This window comes from Heptranchias perlo, chromosome 9 (assembly GCF_035084215.1).
Source record: "Heptranchias perlo isolate sHepPer1 chromosome 9, sHepPer1.hap1, whole genome shotgun sequence".
NCBI lineage: Eukaryota > Metazoa > Chordata > Chondrichthyes > Hexanchiformes > Hexanchidae > Heptranchias > Heptranchias perlo.
In genome coordinates this window covers 28721627-28737600 of record NC_090333.1, presented here as the reverse complement: position 1 = coordinate 28737600, position 15974 = coordinate 28721627, and the positions used below count along the sequence as shown (strand labels likewise).

Sequence of the window (15974 nt, the reverse complement as noted above, 5' to 3'; positions counted from 1 at the left end):
CATTTCAGTAGGAAGATCAAGGAGAGGCAATATAAACTAGAGTGTACAATTCTAAAAGGGGTACAGGAACAGAGAGATCTAGGGGTATATGTGCACAAATCGTTGAAGGTGGCAGGGCAGGTTGAGAAAGCGGTTAAAAAAGCATACGGGATCTTGGGCTTTATAAATAGAGGCATAGAGTACAAAAGAATGGAAGTCATGATGAACCTTTATAAAACACTGGTTCAGCCACAACTGGAGTATTGTGTCCAGTTCTGGGCACCACACTTTAGGAAAGATGTGAAGGCCTTAGAGAGGGTGCAGAAGAGATAAACTGGAATGATTCCAGGAATGAGGGACTTTTAGTTACGTGGATAGACTGGAGAAGCTGGGGTTGTTCTCCTTGGAACAGAGGTGGTTGCGAGGAGATTTGATAGTGGTATTCAAAATCATGAATGGTCTAGATGGAGTAGATAGAGAGAAACTGTTCCTATTGGTGAAAGGATCAAGAACCAGAGGACATAGATTTAAGGTGATTGGCAAAAGAACCAAAGGTGACATGAGGAAAAACTTTTTTACACAGCGAGTGGTTAGGATCTGGAATGCACTGCCAGGGGGGTGGTGGAGGCAAATTCAATCATGGCCTTCAAAAGGGAACTGGATAAGTACTTGAAAGGAAAAATATTGCAGGGCTACGGGGACAGGGCGGGGGAGTGGGACTAACTGGATTGTTCTTGCATAGACCCAGCGCGGACTCGATGGGCTGAATGGCCTCCTTCCGTGCTGTAACCTTTCTATGATTCTATTCTATGGCTGATCTTCAACCTCAACTCCACTTTCCTGCCCAATCCCCATATTCCTTAATTCCCTTTGAGTCCAAAAATTTATCTATCTCAGCCTTGAATATACTCAATGACTCAACATCCACTGCCCTCTGGGATAAATTCCAAAGATTCACAACCCTCTGAGTGAAGAAATGCCTCCTCGTCTCAGTCTTAAATGGCCGATCCCTAATCCTGTTATTATGCCCTCTAGTTCTAGATTCTTATTCCCAGAATACACTTTACATGCTCAGTGCAGTTACTATATCACTGCCAACAGCTAGTAATGATGTGGAGATGCTGGTGATGGACTGGGGTTGACAAATGTACAGAATCATACAACACCAGGTTATAGTCCAACAATTTTATTTGAAAATCACAAGAAGCCTCCGAAAGCTTGTGATTTTCAAATAAAATTGTTGGACTATAACCTGGTGTTGTAAGATTCTGTACAACAGCTAGTAAATACAACAGTCTATTAGAGCGAGAGCGGGAGGCGATAAAGCCCGAGAGTAGAGCGGGAGCGGGAGATGATAAAGCCCGAGAGTAGAGCGGGAGCGGGAGATGATAAAGCCCGGGAGTGGAGCGGGAGATGATAAAGCCTGGGAGTGGAGCGGGAGATGATAAAGCCTGGGAGTGGAGTGGGAGATGATAAAGCCCGGGAGTGGAGCGGGAGATGATAAAGCCCGGGAGTGGAGTGGGAGATGATAAAGCCTGGGAGTGGAGCGGGAGATGATAAAGCCCGGGAGTGGAGTGGGAGATGATAAAGCCCGGGAGTGGAGCGGGAGATGATAAAGCCCGGGAGTGGAGTGGGAGATGATAAAGCCTGGGAGTGGAGCGGGAGATGATAAAGCCCGGGAGTGGAGCGGGAGATGATAAAGCCTGGGAGTGGAGCGGGAGATGATAAAGCCCGGGAGTGGATTGGTTGGTGAGTATTACTGTTTTTTTCTCTTTAAGTTAGGGCAGGGGTTTAACTAAGAACTTAAATCAATAACTTTAACTAGATAAATTAATTAGTTAATAAAATGAAATATAGCGAGAGAGTAAAATCTCTATAAAGTATATAAATAAATTCTGGTTTGACAACGATGGCAGGGCAGGTGGTGTGTCGTAACTGCAGCATGTGGGAGTAGGTGGAGACCAGTGAAATCCTGGGCGACCACATCAGCAGTAAATGTCTGCAACTCAAGGAACTTCGGCTCAGAGTTGTTGAGCTTGAGTCAGCTGCAAATATTGCGATGCATCAGGGAGGGGGAGAGTTACCTGAACACTTTGATCCAGGAGGCAGTCACACCCCTTAGATTAAATAGTACTTTAGATTTGTTCAGTGCTCGGGGGAGGAGGATGTGACTGCGAGTCAGGCAGGTATGGGGACTCAGGATGCAGTGATGGAGGAGACACAGCCCTTGACCTTGTCCAACAGGTATGAGGCACTTGCTACCTTTGTGGATGAGAACAAAGACTGCAGGGAGGATGGGCAAACTGCCCACTGCACTGTGGTACAAGAGGCCATTCAAGTGGGAGGAGTAAAAAGGAATGTGGTAGTGGTAGGGGATAGTATAGTCAGGGGGATAGATTCTTTTCTCTGTAGCCGCGACCAAGAGTCCCGAAGGCTGTGTTACCTGCCCAGTGCAAGGGTTAAGGACATCTCGCGACAGGAAAAGAACTTGGAGGATGGAGGAGGAGGATCCAGATGTCGTGGTCCATATAGGAACCAATGACATAGGTAGAACTAAGAATGAGGTTGTGCTGAGACAGGTTGAGGAGCTAGGCAGTAAATTAATAAGCAGAACCTCAAAGATAATAATCTCTGGATTACTACCTAAGCCACACGCAAATTGGCATAGGGACAAACAGATCAGAGAGTTAAATGCGTGGCTCAAAGAGTGGTGTGGGAGACAGGGGTTTTGATTCATGGGGCACTGGCACCAGTACTGGGGAAAGAGGGAGATGTTCTGACAGGATGGGCTCCAGTTATTCGATTCGCCAGCATCCTGGCAAATCGAATAACTAGGGCTGTAGAAAGGACTTTAAACTAAGAAGTGGGAGGGGGGTGGGTCAGGTGAGGGGAAATTTAGAAATCTAATGAGAAAAGTTAAGACAATAGAACAGTGTAGTGACTTGGGTAAAGATAAGCAGAGTGTGGCAGGAAGGGACAGAAAGTTTACCAATAATAGTGCAACAACAATTAAGGTCAAAGAAGGAAAAAATGGTAAAAAGTCAATATTAAAGGCTCTTTATCTGAATGCACGGAGCATTCGTAACAAGATAGATGAATTCATTGCACAAATAGAGATAAATGGGTTTGACCTAATAGCCATTACAGAGACATGGTTTCAAAATGACCAAGGTTGGGAACTAAATATTCCAGGGTACATGACATTTAGAAAAGACAGGCAGAATGGAAAAGGAGGTGGGGGGGGGGGTAGCTCTAATAATAAAGGACATAAGGACAGTGGTGAGAAAGGATCTTGGCTCGGAAGATCAGGAAGTAGAATCAGTATGGGTGGAAATTAGAAATAACCAGGGGCAGAAAACATTGGTGGGCGTAGTTTATAGGCTCCCTAATAGTAGCTATACCATTGGACATAGTATCAATCATGAAATAATGGGAGCTTGTAACAAAGGTAATGCAGTCATCATGGGGGACTTTAATCTGCATATAGACTGGGCAAATCAAATCGGCAAAGGTTGTTTGGAAGACGAGTTCATGGAATATATTCGAGATAGTTTCCTAGAGCAATACGTCATGCAACCAACCAGGGAACAAGCTATTTTAGATCTTCTATTATGTAATGAGGTAGGGTTAATTGGTAATCTCACAGTAAAGGATCCTCTGGGGAAGAGTGATTATAATATGAAAGAATTTCACATTGAGTTTGAAAGTAACGTACTTAAGTCAGAAACGAGAGTCTTAAACTTAAATAAAGCCAATTACATAGGTATGAGGGGGGAGTTTCAAAGGTAAATTAGGAAATTAAATTAAAGAGTTTGACAGTTGAAAAGCAATGGCAAACATTTAAAGAAATATTTCAATATTCTCAACAAGTATACATTCTATTGAGAAATAAAAACTCCATGGGAAAAGTGATCCACCCGTGGCTAACTAAAGAAGCTAAGGAGAGTATTACATTGAAAGAAGAGGCCTATAATGTTGCCAAGAAGAGTACTAAGTCTAAGGATTGTGAGAGTTTTAGAAACCAACAAAGGACGACCAAAAAATTGATATAAGGGGAGAAAATAGAATATGGAAGTAAACTAGCAAGAAATATAAAAACAGATTGTAAGAGCTTCTACAAGTATGTAAAAAGGAAGAGAGTAGCAAAAGTAAACGTTGGTCCCTTAGAGGCTGAGACAGGAGAAATTATAATGGGGAATCAGGAAATGACAGATGCGTTAAACAAATATTTTGTATCTATCTTCACGGTAGAAGAAGCAAAAAGCACATCAAAAATAGTGGGGAACCAAGGGGCAAATGAGAGTGAGGAACTTAAAACAATTAATATCACTAGAGAAAAAGTACTGGTCAAACTAATGGGACTAAAAGCCAACAAATCTCCTGGACCTGATGCATCCTAGGGTCTAAAAGAGGTGGCTGCAAAGATAAGGATGCATTGGTTATGATCTTCCAAAATTCCCTAGAATCTGGAATGGTCCCAGTGGACTGGAAGGTAGCAAATGTTACCCCGCTATTCAAGAAGGGAGGGAGAAAGAAAAAACAGGGAACTACAGGCCAGTTAGCCTGACATCAGTTGTCGGGAAAATGCTGGAATCCATTATTAATTGATAACAGGGCACTTAGAAAATCATAATATGATTAGGCAGAATCAACATGGTTTTATGAAAGGGAAATCATGTTTTACAAATTTATTAGAGTTTTTTTGAGAATGTAACTAGCAGGGTAGATAAAGGGGAACCAGTGCATGTTGTATATTTGGATTTTCAAAAGGCATTCGATAAGGTGCTACATAAAAGGTTGTTACACAAGGTAAGGGCTCATGGGGTTGGGGGTAATATATTAGCATGGATAGAGGATTGGTTAACGGACAGAAAACAGAGAGTAGGGAAAAACGGGTCATTCTCAGGTTGGCAGGCTGTAAATAGTGGGGTGCCGCAAGGATCAGTGCTTGGGCCTCAGCTATTTACAATCTATATTAATGACTTAGATGAAGGGACCAAGTGTAATGTATCCACGTTTGCTGATGATACAAAGCTGGGTGGAAAAGTAAGCTGTGAGGAGGACACAAAGAGTATGCAAAGGGATATAGACAGGTTAAGTGAGTGGGGAAGAAGGTGGCAGATGGAGTATAATGTGAGGAATTGTGAGGTCATTCACTTTGTTAGGAAGAATAGAAAAACAGAATATTTTTAAAATGGTGAGAAACTATTAAATGTTGGTGTTCAGAGAGACTTGGGTGTCCTTGTACAAGAAACACAAAAAGTTAGTATGTAGGTACAGCAAGCAATTAGGAAAGCAAAGGCATATTGGCCTTTGTTGCAAAGGGGTTGGAGTACAAGAGTAAGGAAGTCTTACTACAGTAGTACAGGGCTTTAGTGAGACCTCACCTGCAGTACTGCGTACAGTTTTGGTCTCCTTATCTAAGGAAGGATATACTTACTTTGGAGGCAGTACAACTAAGGTTCACTAGATTAATTCCTGGGATGAGAGGGTTGTCCTATGAAGAGAGGTTAAGTAGAATGGGCCTATATCCCCTGAGTTTAGAAGAATGAGAGGTGATCCCTTTGAAACATGTAAGATTCTGAGGGGGCTTGACAGGGTAGATGCTGAGAGATTGTTTCCACTGGCTAGAGAGTTTAGAACTAGGGGGCATAGTCTCAGGATAAGGGGTCGGCCATTCAAGACTGAGATGAGGAGGAATTTCTTCATGCAAAGGGTTGTGAATCTTTGGAATTCTCTACCCCAGAGGGGTATGCTGTGATGCTGAGTCATTGAATATACTCACGGCTGAGATGGATAGATTTTTGGACTCTAGGGGAATCAAGGGATATGTGGATCGGGCAGAAAAGTGGAGTTGAGGTCGAAGATCAGCCATGATCTTATTGAATGGCGGAGCAGGCTCGATGGGCCATATGGCCTACTCCTGCTCCTATTTCTTATGTTTTTAGAAATGCACGTAGAATATGCCTTAATTTAGCTGGTGTCAATAGGAGATGCAGAGCTGTTTAGATGGTTTAAACTTTTGCACTCATTGCAACATTTCAACAAACAACAGCATCTTTCCAAATAAATTATTTTTGTATTACATTGTAAGAATAAACAAGACATAAAATGAGACCATCAATCCTTCCCTTCTACAAACCATGTACAATCTAGCTATTGCGGATTCTATTCCACCTATTGAATCTCCTGAAGGAAAGTTCTACATCAATATTCCCTGAACATCAATGGTAACCATGCAGAACACACAAACTATTGACTGTGATGGACTGGGGTTGACAATTGTAAACAATTTTACAACACCAAGTTATAGTCCAGCAATTTTATTTTAAATTCTATGTTTCTACCTCTCTATCTCTGTTTTTTTTTGTTTGTTGTTTTTTTTGGTGATTTGTATATTCTGAGACCTGGCAGGTAACACCTGTCTGTCTGCACACTGATTGCCTTGGCAACGGGCAGTTGAAAAAACTGTCTGTTATCACCAGCATTGTTCTGTGAATTATAAATGCGACTTCATTTCGAGGACTTCATTTCCACATCGTTCACCTGAGGAAGGAGGTAGCCTCCGAAAGCTTGTGAATTTAAAATAAAATTGCTGGACTATAACTTGGTGTTGTAAAATTGTTTAAAACTATTGACTGTTAGTGAAAAATCGTGAGCAGGAGTAGGGTGTTGGTACGATTTGTGGCCATCTAATGTGAAGTGACAAACCCTGCTATAGTTAGCCTAATTTGAATAAATCAGGATGAACTCCAGCCATCTGGACAGTCAGTGAATAGGAGCTTACTTATTGGGAGTATAGAGTACAAAGTTTTCTTTACCAAAATGTGTGCTAGGTCTATAGTTAGGCATAGAGCCTTCAAGTTCTTTGATGGAGCTATTAAAATGCTGCTGGATGAATTACGTCAGAGGAAGGAGGCTCAGATTGGTACAGAGTGACACAGAGTCCCAAGGAGAGCTGCTCAGTAATAGTGGAAGGAGGAACCCAGTGCAGTCACTACCCATGCATAGCAACTCAGCATCAGATAAAGGTTAATAACCTTATCAGATTAGGTAAGGTAAGAGGAGCCATCTACACCTCCCATGAATGTACTGCACAAAGCATGTCTGCCAGTCATTGTGACCTCCTCTCACACTGTGTTAAAATGCCTGAATTGATAATCATCAATGCCCAGGAGGCAGTGCTGTTCCTTATCACCTCCAGCCTTCAACTTGAAGTGTTCCTTAACTCACAGCCTTTCATGCAATCAGCCTCCTGAAAACCTCAGATGGAATCCAATTGTTTCGTGCTTGCATCTGACATGCCATGATAGGCTGCATGCTGACACCTGGGTTTTACAAGGAGAGGACAGCCCAAACAACAACAACTTACATTTATACAGTGCTGTTCACGTAGTAAAAGACCTCAAGGCGCTTCACAGGAGCGTAATCAGATAAAAGTTGACACCGAGCCAAAGGAGGAGATATTAGAACAGGTGACCAAAAGCTTGGTCAAAGAGGTAGGTTTTAAGGAGCACCTTAAAGGAGGAGAGCGAGCTGGGGACGCAGAGAGGATTAGGGAGGGAATTCCAGAGTTTCAGGTCTAGACAGCTGAAGGCACGGCCGCCAATGGTGGAGCAAAAGAAGTGGGGAATGCACAAGGGGCCACAGTTGGAGGAACACACTCAGAGTTCTCGGAGGGTTGTAGAGCTGGAGGAGGTTACAGAGATAAGAAAGAGTGAGGCATGGAGGGATTTGAACACGAGGATGAGAATTTTTAAAATCGAGGAGTTGGTGGACCGGGAGCCAATGTAGGTCAGCGAGTACAGGGGTGATGGGTGAATGGGACTTGGTGCGAGTTAGGATACAGGCAGCAGAATTTTTGGATGAGCTCAAATTTACGGAGGGCGGAAGATGGAAGGCCAGTCAGGAGAGCACTGGAACAGTCGAGTCTGGAGGTAAGAAAAGCATGGATGAAGGTTTCAGCAGAAGATGGGCTGAGGCAGGGGCAGTGACGTATGAGACAGGGGCATATTATGGAGGTGGAAATCGGGGGTCTTTGTGATGGAGAGGATATGGGATGGAAGCTTAGATATGCATCAAATAGGCAGCCGAGGTTGCAAACAATCTAGTTCAGCCTGAGACAATGGCCAGAGAGCAGGTTGGAATCGGTGGCTAGGGAATGGAGTGAGAACTAAGACAGGTGTCGGAGGATTCTCAAACATCCGCCTTCACACCCTCTACAAGGAAGAAGCTCTCCAAATTCTGGGGAAGAAGATGATAGAGATTATCAGTGTGAAAGAAAGAGGTGGATAAATGCCAGCTGGCTTCATGGCTACAGTGTGTACTGTCTACAGGATGGACTGCAGCAACTCGCCAAGGCTTCTTTGACAGCACCCCCCAAACCCATGACTTCCACCACGTAGAAGGACAAGGGCAGCAGGTGGATGGAAACACCAGCACCCTGACTTGGACATATATCACCGTTCCTTCATTGTTGCTGGGTCAAAATCCTGGAACTCCTTACCTAATGCATTGCAGGAGTACCTTCACCACACGGACTGCAATGGTTCATAAAGAAGGCCCACTGCCATTTTCTCAAGGGCAACTAGGGATGGGCAATAAATGCTGACCTTGCTAGAGACCCCCATATCCTGAGAATACAATTTTAAAAAGCTGCTGGTTTATGATGATACACGATCTATCAGCATGCAGCCAGCCACAAGAAAAATCCTTACTTTTTTTTTTGATTACAGTATCTGGGCCAACAACATAAGAATGGGATCCTATATGCTGTTTTCACACGTGGTAATCCTCAGAATTATTAACCCTTTGTTATATATGCTAATTTCACTATCTCCACAAGGCACATTTTTCTTTGCTTTTAGACTTTTATTGTTTCTCAATGGGAATGTGTGCCAGCATGAAACTATTTTTAAAAAATCCTATAAAATATTGTAAATCCCACAAGAGCATTACGATGAAGATCTCTGCTCTGATTGTCCATATGATGAATTTCCATTCCAGACAAAACAATGATCTAGGCTGTTGGCAGAGGCCAAGGGAAGATGTCACCTGCCTGCTCTCTTGGCCAGAACATTGGGCACAGTGAAAGGGAATTATAAAGAGTGAGAATGGATGTAAAATACAAAAGGAATTAAATAACAATTGTTTTTCCAGTGTACAGACTCCATAATACTAAAAATGGGCCACTTAATCCTCTTCAAAAATTCAAGGACTGTATAAAATTTAAAAGAATGGAATAACATGTTTCAGATTCATTTAGAAGGAGTTTTATATAGAGTCAGGGCTTATTGTCATTAATCCCTACCTCGGGCTTACAAACATTTTGCATTTCTGAAGAGGCCTTTTGTTTCTCGATCATCAGCAATGAGTCAATATCAAGCACAAGCTTTTCTTTCTCCTCACTTTGTAATGGTAAGGGACTGAATATAGAAAGACAGAGAAAGTGTAAATGTTAGCTTGAGAAGCCATCTTCATTTAACCATTCCAATACTGACCATCATTCCCATTTTCACCAGGTACATGTATATATTCTATTGATTTTTAAAATTTAATTTCCACCATTTTTGGTTATTTCCTATCTCCTTGATGGATTTCCCCACTCCCTCTATATGTCATTTATTAGACACAGGTAAGAAAGACACCCTGCTTCTCAGCCTTTTCAAATACTGGTCTGTAACACTAGTTAGGTGATACACAAGATCAGCCTGGGTAGCTCACTTTTCAATTTTTTTCTTATCTTCCCCTGTTTGCTGCTTCTTCCCCAACAGTACATCCAGACAGGAAACTCACCGTGTGAAACATTGCAGAGTGTATCCATACACCAGTACTTTGTGACGCAGCTGTACACTAACCTCGATTTCCCAATCCCAGCAGTGTGGAGCCTGTCCTGACCAAGTGTCGATATTAGGCCTTTCCCCTTAATGTGAATGGGCTCCCTGGAAAACATACGTAAGGAGTCAGACCTGGAAGCTAGTTGGCTGCATATATAAAAAAAACAGCCTCTCTTAAAAGCTTTGCTGCTATCCCTTACAGTTAAGTCATGCTGCAGCTGGGTGTGTAGCAAATGTTCTGTATTGTGTGCCATGGTTGGCCATGGGAAAGACTCTCACTTTTAGTAATGATGCCTCAGAGGTGTGGTGAAGGAGAATGGTACTGTATGGAGCAGAAGGCCATCCACCTCTTAAAGCAAAGGCCCAAGATGCCTGAGAGCAGGTTGTGGGGTGACTGAATGCAATGTCCCACATTTGCTGGACCTGGGAAGAAATGAAGAAGTTCAGTGGCATCAAAAAAATGTATGAATGGCATCCAATCTATGTGATTGAAAGGAACGTTTTTTTTTATTCGGTCATGGGATGTGGGCCTCGCTGGAAAGGCCAGCATTTATTGCCCATCCCTAATTGCCCTTGAGAAGGTGGTGGTGAGTCGCCTTCTTGAACCGCTGCAGTCCGTGTGGTGAAGGTTCTCCCACAGTGCTGTTCGGAAGGGAGTTCCAGGATTTTGACCCAGCGACGATGAAGGAACGGCGATATATTTCCAAGTCGGGATAGTGTGTGACTTGGAGGGGAATGTGCAGGTGGTGTTGTTCCCATGTACCTGCTGCTCTTGTCCTTCTAGGTGGTAGAGGTCGCGGGTTTGGGAGGTGCTGTCGAAGAAGCCTTGGCGAATTGCTGCAGTGCATCCTGTGGATGGTACACACTGCAGCCACTGTGCGCCAGTGGTGAAGGGAGTGAATGTTTATGGTAGTGGACGGGGTGCCAATCAAGCAGGCTGCTTTGTCCTGGATGGTGTTGAACTTCTTGAGTGTTGTTGGAGCTGCACTCATCCAGGTAAGTGGAGAGTATTCCATCACACTCCTGACTTGTGCCTTGTAGATAGTGGAAAGGCTTTGGGGAGTCAGGAGATGAGTCACTTGCTGCAGAATACCCAGCCTCTGACCTGCTCTTGTAGCCACAGTATTTATGTGGCTGGTCCAGTTAAGTTTCTGGTCAATGGTGACCCCCAGGATGTTGATGGTGGGGGATTCGGCGATGGTAATGCCGTTGAATGTCAAGGGGAGGTGGTTAGACTCTCTCTTGTTGGAGATGGTCATTGCCTGGCACTTGTCTGGCGCGAATGTTACTTGCCACTTATGAGCCCAAGCCTGGATGTTGTCCAGGTCTTGCTGCATGCGGGCTTGCACTGCCTCATTATTTGAGGGGTTGCGAATGTTAATGTTCTTTGTTTGAATCAAAGAATCAGCCTGGAGTGGTGATTTTGATTGACGGCTGTGTGTGAGAATGGAGGAAAAAGGCAGGGTCAATGATTAGCTGTGGTCCTTTTGATTGACAGTTCTGTGGCTGGAAATTTCTAGAACGGCCTTTTAACTGTAGCGGTGGACCAGAAAAACAATCAATCTGTAACCAACAGAAACCAAGCTCATTTGAGCCTGACAGTGATTCACCATGTAAGAAGTAAATGTCAGTTTTCATGGTTCAATATATGTTGATAGGTCACGGAAAAGCATATTTTATTGTTTTAATAAACATTATAGAGGTAATTAAAATTTAAAATTGCAGTAATGAGTACTGTTCATTTACTTGTTCTGTTAAATAAATTCTGTTGGTTTATAGCCTGAGCCTCTTTTTGATAAAATGTATATTCATCTGCCTTCAGAAGATAAGGATCATCATCTGGTGGCACATAGTACATTCCAGTAAGCTGTTGTATATGTATGTATATATATTATATATACACACACACAAAGTGGCTAGGATTCCCTTATTACTATTGTTTACCTAGATATGGGGCAGCTGCTGGATTGTAGAAGATGCACAGTATGCTAGGGAAAATATTAGTTGCCACTAAGCCACTTCAGTGCACCTTTTTTCAGGGGGTGGGGCGGGGGGCACGGAGAGCTACAAGTCAATATATGATCAAGGAAAGAACAAGAGAAAGGGTCTTTTACCATATTTCTGCCTTAGTTGCTTTATCTGTTTGTTCAACGTTGTCATTTATATACAGGGTTTCCAGCTCTGTTTGTCCCTGTTGAGCACAAATAGAAAACATAACAAATACAATCAAGGCAAGTGAAGAAGAATCCTGGTCAGTTAGAGGATCCTGTGTTTTTGAACTTCTTTTGGGACAGTGTTGTAGTTTTGGGAAATTTCTGAACAAGCTCAATTAGCTTCAGATTTGCCATATTGGAAGCTCTGAAAGTTTGCACTGGAGCAGATGTGATAGTCACATGAATAACTCAATTATTGAAGATATTTCTAAAACACAGCAGTCCCAGTGGCAGACATGACAATGTTATGATGGCAAGTGTCACTTCATTCTACCAGGACAACCGATTCTCTTTCAGGAGGAATAAGAATTTTGCATACAAAAAGGATGATACCTCCAAGCTGAGGAACTTTCAGACAGATTCAGTTGCTGCTCCATGTTCTAAACAAGCATGGCGAACATACATCATACCAGATGCTACAATCCAGTGCAATATACATTTTTTGCAAATTTAAATATTGTTTTTTCATTGAAAGTATGATTCTATTTAAACAACCTATTTGATTCATTTTTCTTTTTAATAAAGAGCTTAAAATAATTTCTGAGGCTTCTGATAGCTCAGCTAGTTAAGGTAATGAGTAGCTGTGAAATATTGAACAGTAGTGTTCCAGATTGGATTCCTGGCCTATGTTGAAATAGCTAGTCCCAACTGGGCCAGTAGTAGGGGTCAGAATGGAACAATCAGCCAGAGTTCCTACTCCTGATTGCCATCCAGGGATTCCTACTGGAAGTGCACATGATTCAGCTGTGATGATTTGTGGCCAAATAGCCTGCTGACACTTAAGGGGCAATTTTAACCTTGCCTGCTCGGCAAAAACCAAGTGGGCAGGAAGTTATAATCACCCGTGGAACTCACCCACCAATGTCCTACACCCATCCTGCTGTTCCAATTTTAACCTGCTCTTCTGAGCAGATGAGAGGGACATCTGCCAGAAACCCACAAAACAGAAGAGGTTCTATACATCTCAACATTTCTGATTCTGCAGCAGTGTTTGTCATTATGATGGTCTGTGGTTTCATTCCCACTTTGTTCTCTGCTTTTGCTTTACAATCACATTCGACCCATGGAGTTTGCTTAAATGATGCTGACATGGGCCGTACAGATGGCTGAGATGACTGTTGAAAACAGAAGGGTCAGAGATAACGAGTGTTGTGGCAGTTAAGCACTTAATCTGTACTTAAATCACACATTCATATAAAGACTGCCATACACCATATTTATTTATATATTGCTAGAATGTAGAACATTCTCTGCCCACTCATTATGAATGGATGGTGCACATAGCCCTAGTAGGTATATAGTGAAGTATACATTAGTGTTAAACTCTACACTGGAGGATAGTTTGGCAGATTGGGTATTCATTGTATTTAATACTTAAACCTCCTAAAGAAAGCTGTAGCCATTTTTTTTGCCCCTCCCATTTTCTTCTTTCCTGTCCTGAAGGTGCACACGTATTGGAGTACAGTTGAACTGAAATTTTCTAATTGGTATCAAATAAATTGGGCCACCACCACCACTAAAATAACCCTGCAAAACTCAATGTTTTGCTCATCCTGTATGTTGCGTCTTTAATAACACAACTGAGGTGAGCTGGTAAACAGCAGAAATCAGGGCTATTAAAAAGCAACTGGCAACAGATTTCAAATTATCAATATTCTTAACTCATTGCCTAGTGTACTCCAATTACAGGCAGCCAGATGTAACTAATGATAAGGCCATCACTGTGCAGCTGCGGTCTGCTCAACTCTGGTCATATTGAAAATGTCTGCACTGGTGGATCTTGAGATTCCTCAACAATAGAATAATTCTTTTAAAGAGGTTTAACTGATGGATTATTGGAAGTACAATTACACTCTCAGTGTTCTCTTACCACTAGTGTGGAGGTGTAAAGCTCCTTTAAACCATTATAGAGATATGAGTTAATTGCACCTGATTTTGGTTGTTGTGTGAATGTACAATAGAACATCTCTTTCTGCCCATTCTGTGCTGTTGAAGATCGTGAGGAGCATAAATGGGGTCTGACTTGCATGGTGAAGGCCACTGTGTATCAACGTTGCAAGATTCTGTGAAGCAATTATCGGCTGATTTAATGGAAACTGAATTGACGGCCTCTCTTCTTGGTTGGTCTTTCAGTGGAAGCTTCTTATGGGAGCCATTAACAACTGAAAGCAAGAATTGAAATACATAACATGCAAGTCATTGTCTTTTTCCATTTTTACCCTTCCTCCTACTGCACTTCCTCACCTTCCCCACAAACATTTAACTGTCTCCCACATTTGTCAAGCCATCATTATTTTTCTGAGAATTCGATCCTCCAGTCCTGTTTTCAAGATATTTTTCATTTTGAAGCAAGCAGATTTTCATTTCTACTGTGTCTTTTTCAAATATTTTTTCCTTTTCCCCCATTAGGTCTCCATGGCACTAACTAGACATAAAACATTTTTTTCTAATTATATGGAGTAAGTTTCTGCTCAGAAGAGCATCCCCCCAATAACAATGTGGTATTTTCAAGGTAAGACCAAGATCTTGTGCCAAATTATTGGCTTATTGTGATTTGCACTGGTGCTCACAAGGAGCTGGGTTGAAAGTGCCCAAGCTCCTTTCATATGGAACTCATAGTTGGTGAAAATGGACACTTCTTGGGTTGGTGAATGCTTTTCAGGTTAGGGTATGTTTTTTAGTTTGGGTGCATACGTGAGAATGCTTAATACATCCCTCAAGCACCAATATCCCTCAGTTTGACAAATACAGAATTTATAATGTAGAACCATTAGCATAGTGTAAAGTCCTGATGTTGGGGGGTCACATACCAAATGGTAGTTGGAGGAAGTATTAGGGCAACTAGCCGAAAGCATGGTCAGAAAGGTGTGCTTTGAGGTGATTTTTGAAGGTGGAGAAAGATGTAGCAAGGCAGTTACGTTGAGAAAGAGAATTCCAGATTGCATCATGGTGGAAGGCTCTGCTATCATTGATGGAGCATGGGGGTGGGGGAGCCACAAGTAGGCCAGAGTCAGAAGATCAAAGAGTACAGGTTGGGATGTAGGGAGGACTGGACGAGATTGCAGAGGTAAGGAAGTGCAAGGTCATGGGGGGATTTGTAGATGAGGATGTGAATGACAGTTTTGAAATCAATGTTCTGTGGGATCCAGAAGCAGGTCAACAAGCACAGGGGTGACAGGTGAGCATGATAAGATGTAGGCAGTGATGGGTGAGGCAGGGACAAAAGTGTAAGTTAGCAGTCTTGGCGTTAGACCAGGTAATGGAGATTCAAACTCACAATAAGATCAAGAAAGCGTATTGTCATTTTCAGCCTAAGCAAGCAGTTGGGAAGGGGGGTGGAATTGAGGGCAAAGGTGCAGAATTTTTGGCAGGACCCATCTTCAAACAATTATAGGTTTTAGTTTTTAAACTTCTCTCTTTGTACTTTTTACCACTGGTCTTCTGTTCTCGGATGTCTCTGGGGGACCACTTTTCCATGCTTCAATACAATTCTTCTGATAGGATGATACGCAGTCTGGCTGCCTCTGCTTATTGTGGGAGGGCAAATTACAGCGTTCATTGCACCAGTTCACTGCAGAATACTTCATAAAGTGCCTGTTCACAATACACAGTACCACATAAGAGAAATGTAAATTTGCCTTTATTGTACCAACTTTAGCATTGGATTAACAATTGTGTTTTTTTCTCCCCCATGTAGAAAAAAAATGACAGCTCCAGTTCCAAAGTGACTATTCCTAGATGCTGCAATTGGAATTAAAGTCATGATTTTTCTTGTGCTGTTTGAATTTTGGTCTTACATATTACGGGCTGGAATTGTTCTGTGCACCATAAAGCACCTGACCCCATGTCTGATGGTTACTGAAGTGGAGGTGGTGCTGCAGGAGGCTTGTAAGGAGGGTTGCTCTCTGTGCCCATTACACCATAGGTCAATATTGCAGCATGTCTG

At 42.5% G+C, this 15974-nt stretch overlaps 1 protein-coding gene across 1 annotated transcript in view; it reads right to left on the bottom strand.

The window, feature by feature from the left end:
* Nucleotides 1-15974, bottom strand: part of LOC137324987 (uncharacterized) — a 73697-nt gene that overhangs the window by 11930 nt on the left and 45793 nt on the right. Inside the window, exons 11-13 of the mRNA XM_067989686.1 lie at nucleotides 13958-14190; nucleotides 11930-12006; nucleotides 9837-9920 (exon numbers count right to left, since the gene is read on the bottom strand). Coding sequence (XP_067845787.1) covers nucleotides 9837-9920; nucleotides 11930-12006; nucleotides 13958-14190 — 394 coding nt within the window. The remainder of the gene's footprint in view (nucleotides 1-9836; nucleotides 9921-11929; nucleotides 12007-13957; nucleotides 14191-15974) is intronic.